General features: G+C 40.9%; 1 protein-coding gene across 8 annotated transcripts in view; it reads right to left on the bottom strand.

The window, feature by feature from the left end:
- SUPV3L1 (Suv3 like RNA helicase) overlaps positions 1-18,944 on the bottom strand; it is a 23,788-nt gene extending 4,844 nt beyond the window's left edge. For 3 of the 8 annotated variants that reach the window (XM_023748021.1, XM_023748022.1, XM_023748023.1), the window contains exons 1-13: positions 18,597-18,910; positions 16,710-16,787; positions 15,854-15,961; positions 14,795-14,924; positions 13,478-13,646; positions 11,720-11,831; positions 9,130-9,207; positions 7,645-7,736; positions 6,129-6,309; positions 5,494-5,587; positions 4,118-4,337; positions 2,308-2,388; positions 422-598 (exon numbers count right to left, since the gene is read on the bottom strand). In XM_023748021.1, the coding sequence (XP_023603789.1) occupies positions 422-598; positions 2,308-2,388; positions 4,118-4,337; positions 5,494-5,587; positions 6,129-6,309; positions 7,645-7,736; positions 9,130-9,207; positions 11,720-11,831; positions 13,478-13,646; positions 14,795-14,924; positions 15,854-15,961; positions 16,710-16,787; positions 18,597-18,870 (1,794 nt within the window). In that variant the 5' untranslated portion in view covers positions 18,871-18,910. Of the gene's footprint in view, positions 1-421; positions 599-2,307; positions 2,389-4,117; positions 4,338-5,493; positions 5,588-6,128; positions 6,310-7,644; positions 7,737-8,320; positions 8,443-9,129; positions 9,208-11,719; positions 11,832-13,477; positions 13,647-14,794; positions 14,925-15,853; positions 15,962-16,709; positions 16,788-18,596 lie in introns of those variants that run through there. The other 5 variants (XM_006107294.3, XM_023748024.1, XM_014449270.2 and 2 more) reach the window with 5 other exon arrangements.
- Positions 18,945-19,447: the final 503 nt, after the last annotated feature.

The raw sequence follows: 19,447 nt of genomic DNA, 5'->3' as shown, positions 1-19,447 counted from the left end.
TCCCTACTCACATGAGTGAAAATAAAAGGAACCAGAACTCTGGCACCAAACTCATGCAAGACAACATTCCCTGGCTCAGTGTCTTATGGTTAAGAAAACTGAATACTATTGCCACTACTAAACCCCTGGCCCCTCCCTTCCAAAAATATTACCCATCACCAATAAGGAAAAAGTGTATCATCAGGCAAAGACCCCCTTTCCTTGAAAAAAATTGTATTTAATTGTTTTTGTTTTAGCTTCTTCACAAAGGCTACCACATAAGCCCAAATACAAAGCAAAAAATTATTTGTAAGAAAAAGTCACTTTATATTTAAGTTCTTACATATTATCTCATATTAAAGGACAGTCTCCAACTGTTTTGAGTAACAAAGTACTGTTTGGGGAAAATACAACTCAAAATATCCTAAAGATGCAGGCTTACCTGTAACAGTGAAGAGCAGACGAAAGGCTGCTTCTTGTTGATAGGGGCTGTGCAGAACACATACCTTACTCGCAGGCTTAATGGAATATGCTGGATCAACTCCGCAGAAAACTTAAAATCATCCAGATTGCAGACAAAATACTGCCCATCAACTTGTGAAAAGTCTACAAAAATATCCTAGGGGGGAAAAAGACATATTAAATTACTGGACTGCCTAACTGGGCATGAATAAAGTACTCACATCTACAAACAACCACCTCTTTAAGCCATAACAGACTTCTAGAAAGGCCTGCTTTATTCATTGCCCCCTCAAGCTAATAATTCCTCCATAACCTTCCCAACCTAAAATACTCAGACAAAAGTCCCAAACGATTTTGAAAGTTTTCACTTTCAACATAAACTTCATATATAGCAACTTCACAAAAACAGCCTATCCATTCATACCCATGAGGTTAACTAGTAATTATCTGACGTATCAACATTTTTGTTTTTTCTTTTTGAGCATTTTTATGAGTTTATTTGAGCCAAAACTGATGACAGTTGCAGGGAAGCAAGGTTTCAAATGCTCCAATTTTTTATTTTTCAATTATAGTAGATGTACAATATTATATTAGTGTACAACCCAGGGATTAGACATCTAATAACTTATGAAGTGATTACCCTGATAAACCTAGTACCCATCTGACACCATACATGGTTATTAAAAATTATTGATTAAATTCCCCTTGCTGTACTATATATCCCCATGACCATAATTACCAATTTGTACTTCTTTTTTTAAATATATTTTATTGATTTTTAACAATAAAATCAATATCCTCCCTTACAGAGAGGAAGGGAGAGGGATAGAGAGTTAGAAACATCAATCAGCTGCCTCCTGCACACCCCCTACTGGGGATGCACCCACAACCAAGGTACATGCCCTTGACCGGAATCGAACCTGAGACCCTTCAGTCCTCAGGCTGACGCTCTATCCACTGAGCCAAATCGGTTAGGGCCAATTTGTACTTCTTAATCCCTTCATCTTTTTCACCAATTCCCCCAACCCCACTCCCATCAGGCAACTGTCAAAATATTCTCTATATCTATGAGTCTGTTTTTGTTCTACTTGTTCATTTATTTTATTTTTAGATTCCACATATAAGTGAAGTCTATGGCATTTGCCTTTCTCTTTCTGACTTATTTCACTCAGCAAAATACCCTCTAGGCCCATCCATGTTGTTGCAGATGGCAAGATTTCATTCCATATGGCTGCATCATATTTCACTGTGCACATGCACCACTTCTTCATCCACTCATCTCTCGATGGACACTTAGAATCAAAGGACAGATAAAGAGCTTCCCAAACAAGAAAAAGCTAAAGGAGTTCATCATCATTAGACCAGTATTACAAGAAATGTTAGAGTCAAGAAGAAGAAGAAAGAAAAAGAAAGAAGAGGGAGAAGAGAAAGAGGGGAAAAAAGAAAATATCAAAAACATAAATACAAATGGATTAAATGCTCCAATCAAAAGATGCATGGTAGCTGAATGGATAACAAAAGACCCTCACCTATGCTGCCTACAAGAGACTCACTTGAGCGAGAAAGACACATATACTCAAAGCAAAGAGATGGGAAAAGGCATTTCACAAAAATGGAAACAAACAAAAAGCTGGGGAAGCAATACTTATACCAGACAAAATAGACTTTAAAACAAAGGTTATAACAAGAGACACAAAAAGATCCAGCAATGCCACTTTAGGGTACTGTATTTACCTGAAGAAACCTAAAACACTAAATCAAAAAAGACATGTGCAGCCATGTGCAAACATATTCATTGCAGTATTGTTTACAATAGCCAACATATCAATACTTTTGGAAAGGGATTTAAAGTGATTTTCTACTTACAATGAGATTAGACAGTGTTGTATCAGGCAGATGGTAGGCAAACATTTCAATCTGTTCAGCAGTTGGATGAAGACCAGCTGCCTTTAGTAAAAGAAAAAAACAATCATAAGCTTATTTTTAAAAAATATATTTTTTATTGATTTCAGAGAGGAAGGGAGAGGGAGAGATAAAAACATCAATGATGAGAGAGAATCATTGATTGGCTGCCTCCTGCACGCCCCCTACCGGGGATCGAGCCTACAACCCCGGGCATGTGCCCTTGACCGGAATCGAACCTGGAACCCTTTGGTCCGCAGGCCGACACTCTATCCAGAGCCAAACCAGCTAGGGCAAGCTTATTTTTTTTAAAGGAGAAGTTTTCCTAAGTTAATTCAAAATAAAGTCTTGAGTAAAGAATTTGAGTAAAATAGAGAAAAGCATCATCATTTTCCCATTTATTACCAATTTAAGAAGCTAATGAGATGATTTAATAAAACTAACCAATTATACCCACGAGTAGTCAATCTTTTATCCACATTTTAGTTATACAGTGTCTGACACATAAATACACGAAAAATGTCTAAACTGGAGGTCAGGTATCTCTTTAACTGTATACTGCAGTGTTACGGAATGCCTACAGGTGAGTATAAGCTGGGGGGGAAAGGGAATGGGAAAGAGGATAGGAGAGCGATGTCAATCACGGTCGGAGGAAGAGAATGAGCACAAGAAATGAGGTTCTGTGCACACGAGGGAAATGGTGTGTCATTACCAACTGCACTCAACAAAAGCTACAGAAATTATTTCAGCCTCAGCTTCCCTCTAAAAACTTTTCCTGTGTTATCTCACTTACATTCCCCTTTGCCCAGGGCCACTGAAAAATGAAAAGAGCCACATTTAGAAAGATTTCCAGGCAACTTTAAATTGTAACAGTTAGGCCCAGCTGGTGTGGCTCAGTTGGTTGAGCATCAACCAGGAGGTCACAGTTGATTATGGTCAGGCAACATGCCTGGGTTTCGGGGTCCATCCCCAGTAGGGGGCGCAAGGGAGGCATCCAATTGATGTTTCTCTCTCATCATTGATGTTTCTATCTCTCTCCCTCTCCCTTCCTCTCTCTGAAATCAATAAAAACATATTTTTTAAAAACTGTAACAGTTAGTTTGTTGAAAATATGTACACTTCTGTCTCATTAACTACATTTGTCCTTATTGACTCACAATTGTGTTGCTTAGTGCTGTTTTTGCCCCACACTAAGGGTTTCTTCTACATTCAAGCTCCTGACAAGTTTTCAGTCTGCTTACATAGCTGAGTGCCCACCTGAAGCAACTGTGCCCCTGCCCCCACCTTCTGCTTGGTTATAGGAAGAATGAAAGGAAGCTAGGTTCACTAACGTTTCAATCTGGATTTTTCACCTGCACACCATTCTCAACCAGGAGTCTCTATTCTCCTCCAAAGCAATAAAGTAGGGCTTGCTTGCCTTCTTTCTTTAATATATTTTTATTGATTTCAGAGAGGAAGGGAGAGGGAGAGAGAGAGATAGGAACATCAATGATGAGAGAGAATCATTGACTGGCTGCTTCCTGCATGCCCCCCCACTAGGGATCGAGCCTGCAACCCAGGCATGTGCCCTTGACCGGAATCAAACCCAGGACCCTTCAGTCCACAGGCCGATGCTCCATCCACTGAGCCAAACCAGCTAGGGCAAGTAGTGCTTTCTTGACATAATTTTCATGGTATAAAATTTCTCTTTTGTTACCAAGTGTCTGAGGCAAGAGTCTGGAGGGAGGGTGAAGGATGGCATGACTGTCCTCCAAAGGGGAGTAATTAACCTTACCTTTATAGGATCGACAGGCTTATTCAAAATCTCCTTTAATAAACGGAGGTCTTCTCGATTCATTGTTGTAACCTCTCCTTCTTTATATTTCGAACTGAATCTACCAGCTCTGCCAGCAATCTGCAAGGCTTGAGAAGTGGTGATTGGTTCTAGTTCCTTCTCTCCCTTTTCATTGATACTGGGCTTTATAAGGGAATAAAAAATAATTCTTCTTATGCTCCTGAAATAGAAATAAAAGTGATCTCACAGACGAAAAACTCTCCATGACTGGGTCACTGCAGAAACGCTCACTCAATTCCAGGTTAGACTACTTGCAACCTTGCCCACTGTTTTCAAAATAAGAAAAAGAGGTTTGTTGGTAATTCTTTCTTCCCTTTAAATCGTATTTTTCAACAACTGTGTAAATTTACTAGAATTTATCAACTTGTACTTTTACAATGGGTGAACTGTATAGTATGTAAATTATACCTCAATAAGGCTACAGAAGATAACTTTTTTTTTTTAACAAATAAACCACATAGTGTTCTTTCTCATAGTGTTGCCTTTTTTTTAAAATATATTTTTATACTTCAGAGAGGAAGACAGAGAGATAGAAACATCAAAGATGAAAGAGAATCATTGATTGGCTGCCTCCTGCATGCCTACTGGGGATGGAGCCTGCAACCCGGGCATGTGCCCTTGACCGGAATTGAACCCGGGACCCTTTAGTCCGCAGGCCAACGTTCTATCCACTGAGCCAAACCAGCTAGGGCTCAAGCTGCTTTTAAAAGTTGGATATTGCCCTGGCCGGCTTGGCTCAGTGGATAGAGCGTCGGCCTGTGGACTGAAGGGTCCAGGGTTCGATTCCAGTCAAGGGCATATACCTGGGTTGCGGGCACATCCCCAGTGGGGGGTGTGCAGGAGGCAGCTGATTGATGTTTCTCTCTCATCGATGTTTCTAACTCTCTATCCCTCTCCCCTCCTCTCTGTGAAAAATCAATAAAATATTAAAAAAAAAAAAAAAAGTTGGATATTAACAGTTTGAATAGTTTTTTTGATTCATTCCCCAGAGAGGAATATTTAGGCTTAGTACTGTTATCCTTACAGATAATAGCTAGCCCTACAAGCACAGTAGGCACTCACACACCTTGTCAACTGAGAAACTAAAAGTAAAGTAAGGTAATATAACAGGATAGCAGTGGCAGGGAGCAGCACTCAAAGTCCGAGCTGTGTGATACTTTCTTTTTACTCCCTTACCAGGTGTAAGCAAGGTAAATCTCAGATCTATACGGTAATACCCATTCTCCAAAGTGGTCATTCTAATGCCAATTAGAAAATTTTTAATTGCCATCTAACCCACTGACTATCCATGATTGTTAAAAAAAAAAATCACTTACAAATTAAGTCCCATGCCAATTGCATCTGTAGCAACCAGGATTTTGCATGGATCATCAGGATCGTTAAACTTTTTTGCTTGAGCAAGTTTGGTCCCTAAAATAAGAAGTTTATGTTAAATCAGTGTTCTCAATCTTTTACTGTATCACACTAAGTGTATCTTAAAAACCCTCACCCCCTACTTTCTATTTTTATGGATAAAATTCTTATTGTTTCAAGGTTATTTCTTTATATCCTCAAAGAGCTACTTATCCTTTATTTCCACTCTTTTAAATATCCCCACATACAGCAACACAATCCCACACCACACTAGCCTTCTCACTTCTGAAGACATGTAGTAACAGATTTCAGGACTACAATTTGCGGAATATTACTCAAGTTCATGGGTAATGACATTTTTGTAAAAAACTCTTTAATTCAAAATTCAAAATAACAGCAAATAATAAGAGCTAGAAATAATTAAAATATTTCTATCCCCACCAAGATAAACTAGAGGAATACTTATTTTATATGACCTATAACAAATAATATATCAAGCATCTTAATTCAATATCTTTTACTGTGTTTTCTATACATATTCAACATAAATGGCAAAAATAAGATTTACAATTCTCTCACGATGAAAGCCAGTAATTACCAGGTGGGAGACTGCCATATATAACAGCTGATTCCAATCCCCGAATTTCAATCTGTCGACTCACAGAATAAATATCATTCTTGCTAAAACAGACAATGCAGTCCCCAGGCCGAAGGTTGTCTAAAGATTCTAATGCATGATCCAGCACAGAAATGGGTGTAAGCCTTGTATAGTTTCGAACCTTTAATAAAGACATGATATTGTAAAATAACACACCAAACTCAATTTCATGTGACTAACAATTAAGTGAAAAACTTGCTAAAAGCTAAAAACAAGGTCCATTGTTTTTCAAAGGGAAATACAGAAAAGCATTTATTTTAATATTCATTGCTATTTCTAAATTAACTAAATGCTAAACAGTGTTTCATAAATTTTTCAAAGCACTTTCATATACATTTGATTTTAGAGAGAAACATCGATGTGAGAGAGACACATCAACTGGTTGCCTCCCGCACATGCTTTGATCGGGGCCAGGGATCGAGCCTGCAATCAAGGTGTGTGCCCTTGACAGGAATGGAACCCACAACTCCTCAGTCCAAGGGAGAACACTAACCACTCAGCAACTGGCTAGGGCTACATTTGATTCTCATGGCAACTTGGTAAGTTCAGAAGGGTTATTCACTGTTCTTTTCTAAAAGATCAGGTCTGAAGAGGATTTTCCCAGTTCTAGCAGTCTACAATCTGCCTAAGAATACAAAACTAGTAACAGCAAAGCCAAGACTAGAACCCAGAATTTCTTCTACTACATTTCTCTCCCTGAAAGCTGAACACAAAACTAAAGTAATGGACCCATTTTTAAATATTTCTTCATCTTATTATAGAACTCTGGTAAAGAAAACAAAAAGTAGGATTAAAAGAAAACCAATTACTTCTTACTCTAGGAATTTGAAAAGGGATACAAACTATTTCTAGCAATTAGATGTATATCAAAGGCCCCAATTACCTGACATCCGAGACTTTAAAAACCACAAGCTCTTGCCCTGGCCAGTGTGGCTCAGTTGGTTGGAGCAATGTCCCCGTACACCGAAAGGTGGCAGGTTTGATTCCATCAGGGCATATACCCAGGTTGCAGGTTCGACCCCTGGTCAGGCAGAGGCAACCGATAGATGTTTCACTCTCACATGGATGTTTCTTTCTCTCCCTCCCCCCATTCCTCTCTCTAAAATCAATAAAAATAAAGAAAAATAAAAAGCACAAACTTTTGCTGAACCTCAAACTTCCAATATTCCTGACTTATTTAATTCTAAAGAGATCTGATGAAACTCCAAAAGGTTTTGTCAAGAGAATATGAAGAATCTCCTGTACTTTTAGAAGACTTAGGGTAAGATGGACACTCTGTCAGAACTCCGAATATGAGTTTAAGTCAATTATGTATTACCTAGTCAACTACGAGGAAATAAAGCTTTCTTTCTAGTTAAGTTCTGATTTACCACTACCTGGGGCCTATGAAGCCACTGCCTGGGTGCTCTGGGCTATTTGCTATGCCATCTTGAGAACAAAGCATATAATCGAGTACCTCCACTTCCTCCCCAGTCGTGTACAAAAGCTCAGTAACCAGGTCAATAGCAGCAGCTTCTCCACATAAATGAACCTCTTCAGCACACAGTCCTGTTAAACGCAAATCACAAGTTAAAAAATTTTAAAGACATAAAAGTAAATATGCAACACTTTACACAGCAAACAATATATGTATTTTTAATCCTCCCCCGAGAACATTTTTAAAATTGATTTTTAGAGAGAGAAACATTGATGTAGAGAAAATTCAATCTGTTGCCTCCCCTTCGTTCATGACTGGGGAGGGAACCCCCCACCTAGGTATGTGCCCTGACCAGGAATCAAACCATAACCTTTTGGTGTATGGGACGACACTCCAACCAACCGAGCCACCAGGCCAGGGCTAGCAAAAATATTTTAAGTTTGTTTCTATTGCTTTACAACATTACCAAATGTTTTCATAAATATTACCTCTTTAATTCAAACCTCAAAACAATATACTGGGCAAAGATTAACTACATTTTATAAACATCGGGGCTTTTAAATTGCTTTGGCCAAGGTGTTGAGTGTAGAGGGTGATGTCAGCCAGGACTAGTACCTGGCATTTTGTGATTAGTACTGAACATTAGCCTCCATGGAATCAGGGAGGTGCCTCAGAGGCTGGGGCTGGAGGGTAGAAGGAACTCCAATCTCCTTACCCCTTAGCAGATCCGCTTTCATCCATTTTACATTAAGGTTTCAATGAATACTCTTTATCTGGAAGAGTTCAGCTGTTTGTTTTTAAATCTGAGAACACCTGTCCTACAATATGCTGATCAAAAATTCACTCCAGCTCTGGCCAGATAGCTCAGTTTAGTTAGAGCATCGTTCCAATATACCAATGTTGTAGGTTCGATCTCTGTCAGGGCACCTACAAAGAATCAACCAATGAGAACATAAATAAGTTGAACAACAAATTAAAGTTTCTCTTTCTATCTCCCTGCCCCATCAATAATTTTTTTTAAAATTTTAATTCACTCCAAGCATTAGAAATATTCATTCATGTCCACGGACCTCAAAAACTCCACTTCCAGGAGCCTATCCTAAAGAAATAATAAAATATATGAATAAAAAGCTATGGCCACAAGGATTTTTACTGCAGCATTATTAATAACATAATAATGTTATTCCAAAAAATTTTTGGAAACAACAGAACTGAAAAAAGATACAAAATTATATAGTCACAAAACTGGCATGAAACACACCAAATCTTAATAATGGTTGTACATATGGTGAGATTTGAATATTTTAACTTTAATTAAGTGGTTATGCTAATTTCATAAGAGGAAAAAGACTCCCCATTATTTAAATAATATTTAGAAAATAAAACTGAACATTTCGCTGACTTTTTGTTTGATTTGTGTCAAAAAGAAAGAATCTAGCTGGCTCTACTTGGCAACGTCCAGCAGATAATGCATCTCAGTGCAGATGTCACAAAGCACAGGTTTCAAGCATTAAGACCACCAACCTAGAAGTGCTCTGGTCCAGGCCCATCCTCTGGCTGGGTCTTTAATCATTTGAATTTCGTCAATCACAGCCACTTCATCTTAAAATAAAAAGTTATCATGAGCAATATAAGTACTGAAATAGTATTGCAAACAAATTACAACACCAACATCAGTCATCATCCCCACTGGTCACTCAGTGCTTCTTTCCTGGCAGTCTTGTTCTCAGGGCTTTACAATTATAACTCATTTAATCCTCACAACAAATATAAAAGGAAAGTCGTCATCTTCTTCATTTTACAGAAGAATAAACTGAGGCCCAGAGAAGTTAAGTCATGGCCCAAGGATACAGTGTGTACAGGTAAGTGTAAGATCAAAAAAACATGGAATTCCAACCCAGGCCATCCAGCTCCAAAGTCCGGACTGTTAACCACTCTACTGCACTGCCTCACACATTAAGCAGGTTCATTTGTCCTATTTCTGCAATCTCAGGGGCAGCCTGGAGAATCTGCCGAATGAGGAAAAAGTATCATCTATGCTCCCAGGAACCAGGAGCAGATAGCCCACAGTAAATGAAGCATCTCTGCCACAGGAGCCCAGACAGGTGTGAGGAGCAGAAAGTGGAGTGGAAAGTGCAATCCCCTGAGTTCCAGCAATGCTCATTCTTAGGGAACTTAAGCTCATCACTATGGCAAAAATTAGTGCCGAATTTTATTTTAATGCTTCCAACCATATTACTTTATTATTTTTTAAGTCATATTAATTATATTAATTTTCTTCTCAAAATACCAAGGAGTTAAGAGCACATTAAAAATTTTAAAAATGTAATATGCCTGCAAAGACATTTAAGAAACAAAAGAAAGTTATTTTTATACTGAAAAACCATCAGATTAAAATTTACTTATTGCATCTGGGCATATACAAACAAGAAAAAACTAGAGTTCAACACTACCAAACAAGTATTACAAGAAATGTTAAAGGGTCTTTTTTAAGAAGAAAGAAAAAAGAAAAGATCAAAATATGAATAATGCCCATAAAAAAAAAATGAAATCTTACTGTTTGTGACAGCACTGGTGTTATGCTAAGTGAAATAAGTCAGTCAGAGAAAGACAAATACCATATGATTTCACATATATGTGGAATCTAAAGAACAATATAAATGAACAAACAAAACAGAAACAGACTCATAGATACAGGGAACAGACTATGACTGGCAGAGGAGAGGGAGATGAGGGGACCGGGTCAAAAAAAGTGAAGGGATTGAGAACTACAGATGGGTCGTTACAAAATAGTCACGGGGATATGAAGTACAGCACAGAAACAGAGTCAATAATAGTGTAATTAATTGGTATCAGTTGGGTACTGAAAATATCAGGGAGAACACTATATAAAGTATATGACTGCTGCCCAGCAGATGTGGTTGAGCGCCAACCCATGCACCAAGAGATCACCTGTTCAATTCCTGGTCAGGGTGCATGTTCAAGTTGCGGGCTTGACCCCAGTAGTGGGTGTGCAGGAGGCAGCCGATCAATGCCGTTTCTTGATGTTTCTCTCCCTCTCCCTTCCTCTTTCTAACAATCAATAAAAATATATTTTAAAGAAAGTATATGACTGCCTAACTACTATGCTGTACACCTAAAACTAATACAAACAATACTGAAAACAAAAAGAAGGGGAAGAATTGAACTGAGGATTAGTACAAAGATAACTTCATAGCTATTAACATTTTTGTTCTTTTAAGAGAAAAAGGGAAATATTAAAAAGCAAACATGAGCCCTAACCGGTTTGGCTCAGTGGACAGAGCATCGGCCTGCGGACTGAAGGGTCCCAGGTCTGATTCTGGTCAAGGGCATGTACCTGGGTTGCGGGCAAATACCCAGTAGGGAGTGTGCAGGAGGCAACTGATCGATGTTTCTCTCATCGATGTTTCTAACTCTCTATCCCTCTCCCTTCCTCTCTATAAAAAAGTCAATAAAATATATATTTAAAAAAAAAAAAAAAAGCAAACATGAGCCCTAGCTGGTTTGGCTTAGTGGATAGAGCATCAGCCTGCAGACTGAAGGGTCCCAGGTTTGATTCCGGTCAAGGGCACATGCCTGGGTTGCGGGCTCAATCCCTAGTAGGGGAGGCAGCCGATCAATGATTCTCTCTCATCATTGATGTTTCCACTTCTCTCTCCCTTTCCCTTCCTCTCTAAATAAAAATATATTTAATAAAAAAAAAAAAGCCAACATGACAGCCCTATTCATGGCTCAGTGGACAGAGCATCGGCCTGCGGACTGAAGGGTCCCGGGTTCGATTCCCAGTCAGAGCACATGCCTGGGTTGCGGGCTCCATCCCCAAAAGGGGCCGTGCAGGAGGCAGCCGATCAATGATTCTCTCTCATCACTGATGTTTCTATCTCTCTCTCCCTTTTCCTTCCTCTGAAATAAAAAAAAAAAAAAAAGCAAACATGACAGAAAGTTTAGGCATTCATTAGTGATAGTAGATACTTTTTGTTGTATTATTCTCTTCTTTGTCTCAACTTAAATTTTTTCACAATAGAAAACATTTCATATGTTCATCACTGTTTAAAATTTTTCAAAAATGCTGTTTTAAATAGTGTGTACATACAAGGAGTTGTAACACTGCACATCTCAACAGTACAAGCAACATGGGCAGCCTGTTTCCCATTTGGCTCTACTGACACGCGCTCTTCACCTGTTACCAGGTCACATGGCACACCCTAGGATGACAAAGAAACCTGGAATTACTTTCACTTTGAAAAGAAATTTTGAATGCTTGATAAAGTATTCTCTCCATTATGATCAAATTTATTTGTCAAATACCTGAAACAAAATATTCTCAATCCTTTAACAAATATTTTTAATAGAAAATAAAAGCTGAAATCTTACTGTTTGTGACAGCATTTTATTAAAAAACCTACATAAAACTTGGAAACACCTCAAGGCAGCTAAATTCTCAGGTAACAAAAGCATGAGAAATTATAGGAGTTTCACTTTTTAACTTTGTATGTTTCTATACTATCAGTTTAATAATTTAAAATGAACATGAATTATTTCTATATTCAAAAATATTATAAATAAAATTTAAAACTGTACAGTCTTCCCAATATAATTCCTTGAGAAAGACCAATATCAATGCTATGGTGTATCAGAGTGATCAACCACCCTGGTTCGCCCAGGACTGAGGTGTTCCCAAGGGTGAAGGACTTCTGGTGCTAAATCTGGGAAACTCCAGGCCAACTGGACAGCTGGTCTCCCCAGTGGCCTGAAACTAATCATGAGTCAACATCAGACATATCCAAACTGAGGGACGGTTTACAACACAACTGACCTGTAGTCGTCTTCCGAAACGTAAAGGTTACGAAAGACAAAGGAAGACCAAGAAATTGCCTCAGATTAATAGAAACTAGAGATATGAGAATGAAAAAAGTGTGAGTCCCTGAACAGAACCTGGAGGTGGGGGCAGTGAAGGCAAGGGGGAGTATTGTTATTGGACAATTGGCAAAACTTGAACATAGAGTATGGATTTAATAACAGTAGTCTATCAATACCAAATGACCCGCTTTGGATAAGTATCCTGCGGTTATATAAAGAAAGTCTTTGGTCTGAGGAAATACTTTCTAAGTATTTATGGATAAAGAGATAATTATGTATGAAAATTACATAAATTATTCAGAACAAAAAAATAGAGAATACAAATTACCTACCAAAACTGGTTTATCCCACATTACAGTCATAATAAAACAATGAACCAAATTTTAGCCCATTTAGTAAAACAATGCCTTAGACCACAGGGCATTCAGTCCTTTTCAGGTTTGAAAAGGTGGCTTCAGTCTTTGTCATTGGTTCTAGTTGACAGTATCAGAGGGCCAGTCTAACAAAGGGTAAATTAAACATCATAACAGAGTAGTGGTTAACTCTGAGGGGCAAAGGAGGGGTTCACAGAGTTTCAACTATATCAATATTTTATTTCTTAAAAAAAAGTAAATAAAACAAGTATGGCAAAATGTTAGAATCTGACAGGAATTGGGTAGTGAGTTCAGATTATTTGCGTTATTCTCAGCATATCTCTGAATATGTGAAATATTCTGTAACAACATATTTCATTCATTCTAATACGCACATTATTACAGGATACATCTTAACAACTGATGGCATGTCAGAGTTCACTTGGCAGTTCTTATTTCTCAACTGTACATAAAATAATGGCACATCTTACAACTGATGGCTTCTTAGGTGCAATGAAATATGGCAATTTTTGTTAATGAAGGGCATACTACATATGCACTCCACCCTCCCATCTTCCTTGTTAGCCAACCCCCACACACAAAATTAACAAGGAGCAAATACTTGGTAATATACTGACCTCAGCATTACTCTTTTCGAAGATCTCATGTGCCAGTAATTTTAAAGGACCACAATACACTCCAGATTTTGCTGACAAGTATTTCTGGATTGCATGGTAAGTCTTTCCACTGTTTGTGGGGCCTGAATGGAATACTATCTTCCGCTGTATGGCTCTGGCTTCTGGGTACCTAAAACATAAGTAGGCAAACAGCTTAACCTTATTAATTTCAAAATCCATCTTGGCAAAGTTCCCAATTGAAAAAAATTCCAATGAAACATTCTCTTAACATTTACAAGGTAACATCTTTTCAAAAATTAACTAAATGACACATGTCATATCGACACTAAAATAATGACTGCTTTCCAAGAATGACATTTACTAACTAGAGGAAAAATCCAAATGCAAATTAATTTATTGGATAGTTTTACCACTGTACAAATTCTTTTTCCTCTGTAGTTACTTAAAATAAATGTAAACTACTATTAGCTCCATAGGTATGTTCACATCACTTCCACAGCTCTCAACACGTGACATAAGCAAATGTTCCCAGGCTTCTGAATTTCAACGTATACAATATAATGACTGAGTCTTCTGTTTCTGGACTTGCCCTCCCACCATAAACAAGTACAAAACTGGACAAAATATATGCAGCAGCTGCTTGGGGACATGGACAACAGGCAGTGCAGGACGGCAGGCCCAGAAGAAGGGAACACTTGAGATGAGCCCTACTGCACCCAGTAGGAAGTAAGGAGGTGGAACCCAAGCAGAGTATGATGGTCCCACTGAGCTGAGCAGCCGAGATCAAATTCTCCGTGGCTGAAGCAGCTGAAAGTTAAAGAACAGAGTGTGGAAGGAAAAAGGGTGCAGTAAAGAGGGAGCCTTGAAGCCTGTGTGGGAGCTCCCTGTGGGTCCTTGCCCCAGGGCTGGGCTGAACATGGGCAGCACCTAGCAGAGAATAGCTTGCTAAGGGTCTGAGCAGACAGTCTCAATGAGGTGGCAAAGTACTAGGAGACATTGGAGTTCTGCAACAGTGGTTGTGAGAGAACTCATTACCACCCCGGCACTCAGCAGAGACACCAGAAAGGCCACACCTGAATGACAAGGACAACACCCTAAGGTGAGGGCTACTGTAGATGTGCAGTAATAAGTCTTAAAACCGAGCTGGCAGGATAAGGGGAGACAGCAGTTGATTGCCTGCCAGAATTAACAGCCTTTTCCTAGGGAAAACACAATCTAGACTCCTCATATCTTACCATCCAGAATATAATTTAAAAAAATAATAATCTCCCAAGATTAGAAACTGAAAATTTCAAATCCACAAATGAAAAAACTAACCAATTAGGTGGTATTCTTAAGTCACTGATTTTACGTAGATCATCCTTACATTCCAACACGGGAAATATCTGTTTTGCATGTCTCAAGAAAAATGGAAATAAATCATCCACATGAGCTGGAAAACAAAACACTGCATTAACAGGTGCAATCTACATGTTAGCCATAACTACACTTTTTTCTTAGTGAGCTAAGTTTCAGGGACATTACCAGGATAAAAAGAAAAACCCTGGAGCAAGGAACTCTACCCTTTTCTGAGATATGCTTTGTCTTACATGTTCCTCCCAATTTCACTTATATTTTCTAGGAAAAGAGAAAACTGGTTGCCATCCACCATGTTCTACTCATCCAATGCAAGCAGGTAAAGGTCAGCATTGGTAAAAGTTAAATTAAAAAATAAAGAACCAGGAAATATACATTAGAAAGAAGGCCTGTGGTTCAAGAAATGCAGGTGCAAACACTTGTTAAACTACAGAGACCACTGTAAAACATGAACGTGAACTGATTTCTCAGCAGGAAGTCTCCACACCTTAGTGGCTCTGAGGGTGAGGCTGTGGCCCATTCTGCTTTGTATCCAGGTTCTACCTCAGTTCCTGGCACAGAGTAAAGGTCTAATAATCAAATACATTTAAAATATATAATCAAAACCAAGCTGCCTATGGGAACAAAATAATGATGGTCTTACTTTTTTCTTTTACGGCAAGAACTCTGTCCTGATGCAGTAAAGAAACAGTGGCAGAAACAGATGGAATCTGCTATGCATTAATTCTACCTTGTATGAGAGTTCATCCCACTGGGGCCTATATTAGCACACAGTGAAGAGCAGATGGTAACAGATCAAACCTGCCTCCAGTCTAAGACATATGGGGGATTTAATAACTAGCTCAGGGACCCATATAAAAGCAACAGGACCCAGACAGCCTCCTATGCAAGCACTAAATTATTTACAGAAAATGTTAATAGGGCCTATTTTACACAAATAAACCCCAACTACAGAAATAAACATGAAGGAAACAGAAAGTATGTTCAACAGGATTTTAAAAAATCTCTATAAACACTTGCCTGCACTGAAGCAAATATCATTCAAAATAATGTGAATGTCCACATCCAAGGAATGAGACTGCAGGATATAATTTCTAAAGCTTATGAAAGCTTGGTGGAAGAGACGAGCTGCAGGAAATACAAAATCAAAATAGGCAGGGCTTAGTTTTCATCTCATTTGCCATTTTAAAAAGTACATATACACATCACACCTAATTAATCAAAGTATCCTCTTTTTTTTTGATTTATCTGATCTGGGCCAAAACTGAAATCCTAGCACAACATGAAGGAAAGCTGAACACACAGCTCTTTGCTATATGTCTGGCTCACCACGTACATCTTGCCAATCTCCTGCTCAGATAGAAGCAGAGATCAGGGATATCCTCCAATCACAACTATGTACGTACTAGAGGCCCAAAGCATGAAATTGGTGCACTGGGGGTGGGGGGAGGGGGCCCTCAGCCCGGCCTGCGCCCTCTTACAGTCCAGGAGCCCTCGGGGGATGTCCGACTGATGGCTTAAGCCTGCTCCCTGCAGGCAGTCAGACATCCTTAGCTCTGCCCCAGAGGCGGGAGAGGCTACCGCCACCACCGCTGCGCTCACCAGCTGTGAGCCGGACTCAGGGCTTCTGGCTGAGCAGCACTCCGCCTGTAGGAGTGCACTGACCACCAGGGGGCAGCTCCTGTGTTGAGTGTCTGCCCCCTGGTGGTCAGTGCGCGTCATGGCAACCAGTCGACCCACCATTTTGGTCAATTTGCATATTAGCCTTTTATTATATAGGATAGGATGTCCAGGACACACAGGTGCTACACCATACTCACAAAGCTATAATCTAAAAAGTAATAAAATATCTCAAATGGAATGTCATTAGCATTACCATCGAGTCCATAATCAGCACCCAGTTTCTGAATTTCTTTCCTCTTGTAAAACTGGTCTAAGATCTTCTTTACTTCATCTGGAAGAAACATATCAAAATTTAAAATATGTTTCCCAAATAGAGAAATGCCTAAAAAAACAAAAGAAACCTGAAGTCCTAACACTCAAGGTGGCAGTCTACTGAATGTTGCAAGAACTTAAAGGTTTTATTTGGTCACAAGCTCTTTTTGACTTAATAGTGAGATGGAACGCCTAAAAAATTATAAAGTCAAACCATGCAACATTGCTGTTCCACCGCAGAGGAGTAAGCAAGGTGCTACAGGGTTGGACACTGCCTCCAGCCTCCATCAGGCCACTTGTACATAACCATGTTCTATTCTGTCTACTTACAACTACTATGAACATCTAATAGTGAGCGGCTAAAAGGTATCTAGAAAGACAACCAACACTACAAGGACCAGACCAATATGCTTTTATGCAAATAACTAGAGGAGCCAGGATGCCCAGCCTACGTGGCTCAGTGGTTGAGTGTCCACCCATGAACCAGGAGACCACGGTTCCATTCCCCGTCAGGGCACATGCCTGGGTTGGGCTCAGTCCCCAATGGGGGGCGTGCAGGAGGCAGCCAATCAATGAAGCTTCTCTCTCATCCATGTTTATCTCTCTCTACCCCCCTCTCTTTCGCTCTCTCAAATCAATAACAACGTGTGTGTCAATCAATAAATAAGAAAGAAAATAAAGCACCCAGGGATGATCTTTAACACTTGGAGTGCGGGAAACGAGTTAAGTCGGCTCGCGTGAATTGCGCGTACTCCGCGGGAGCCGTCTTTAACTCGGTTCATATAGATTTGCGGTGGAGTGCGGGAAACGTGTAAACACGGGCCGATTGTAACTGCGTATTACCAAATATTTGTTTGTAATCCACCCTTTTGGTGGATGGAACAAAACCAAAAGACAGAGCCATCTTATATTTTGGCGGGAAATTCACCCGCACTCCAAGTGATGGCTTAAGCCTGCTCCCTGCAGGCAGTCAGACATCCTTAGCTCTGCCCCAGAGGCGGGAGAGGCTACCGCCACCACCACTGCGCTCACCAGCCGTGAGCCAGACTCAGGGCTTCTGGCTGAGCAGCACTCCGCCTGTAGGAGTGCACTGACCACCAGGGGGCAGCTCCTGTGTTCATCTTGAAGAAGATGGCTTTAGGGAGGACAGGTGATACTCATTTTGTCCTAGATGGCATAACTAAAGTCAACGGGGAATGAGGGAAGCAGATTCCAGTGGAATTTATACAAGAGCCTCCTAACAACCAGAACAGCGAAAAGGGACTGGCTCACGAGAGTGCCGGCTCCTTGTCCATGAAAAGTACTCAAGACTTAAATGACCGCGTTTCCAAGGCGATGGCGGAGAAATCACTGTGCTGCGGGGGAGGTCGAATTAGATGCCTGCCAAGCAACATGCCACTATGAATCAATAACATCTTAAATATTTTATAAAAATATTTCATATTAATCAAGCTGAGATTGTACTGTCTTTGGACATATTAAAATATCACCGCATGATTCTGTAGAGAGAAACATTTTACTGATCCAGCCACACACTGCATTCCTGGGAGGGTGGTAGGCAAGCCGACAGCCATGAACCCATAAGGATGCTGGGCACAGCCGGGAAGACAGGACCTCAGCCCCAGTGACCTTTCCTCTCCGGCATATGGCTGGTCAGGAGGTTCAAAGCCCCCGGCCCTTTCTTATCCCTGGCCATGAAGACCGGACCCCTGGCCTTTCGTATCCTGGTCATTCGGTGGACCCCCCTGGGACAAGCAACAAAGGACTGAGGGACCTTTGGCGACTCTGGGGACCTTGCAGGACAGACACCCCGCCGCCCGGCACTCACTCTTGTCCAGGGGCCGGGTGAGCTCGGCCCCCACGTCGCCATCCGCGCTGGGGCCCTGAGGTTTCACCGTCAGCGGCACAAACAGGGACGTGTTGGGGGCTTTGGAACCTCCGGACGCAGAAGACGAGGCGGAGGCAACGGCGGGAGTGCGCCCCAGAGGCCCGGGGACCGGCCCGCCGTGAGCGCGGAGGGCGGAGCAGACGGCCGCCCGGTGTCCGGCGCGGCGCCCCGCCGGGAGCCGAGCCCACAGCAGGGCACACCGGGGAAAGGACATTAGAGCGCAGGCCCTGAGGAGCGCGGTGCCGCGGCGAAGGGACACGGCGGTTGCCGCTGACGCACACGGCCGGCGCCTGTTCCCCGGGAGGACCCAGACCCAGCACGGAGCTGCCCAGGGAAACGCTCGATCAAAAAGAAAAAGTGCCTGCAGTCAGATTGCTCAGAAGGGGGAGGAAAAGATTAGGCATAAAAACTAGAAAAGATACGTTCTTGTTCTCTCTCTCATTAGATATTGGGGCCAGCTTTCTCTAAAAAGAAAAAGAAAGAAAAGGATCAGGCACCTTTGCGGAGGTCACAGATGCGAGGAGGGGGCCTGCGGGGTGTCACGTGACGCGGCTGGCCGGGCCGCTTTGAGAAGCACGTGGGCAGCGCCGTGAGCAGCGCGGCCGGGGTAGACGGAGGAGCAAGTCCCTGTGCTGTGAGCGCAGCTTGCGAACCGCAACGCTCTTACAGAGCATTTCCCCGGGTTTCTTGTATTTGCACGTTTCCTGAGAGAGTAGCATTAGCGAACATAACTTGATCTGCCCTACAGGAATGCTGCCAAGGTACTTCTCCGGCGTAGTTTCTTAGGTAAA

The sequence above is a fragment of the Myotis lucifugus genome, unplaced genomic scaffold, assembly GCF_000147115.1.
Source record: "Myotis lucifugus unplaced genomic scaffold, Myoluc2.0 scaffold_1093, whole genome shotgun sequence".
Lineage (NCBI taxonomy): Eukaryota > Metazoa > Chordata > Mammalia > Chiroptera > Vespertilionidae > Myotis > Myotis lucifugus.
This window is presented reverse-complemented; position numbering and strand designations above follow the sequence as displayed.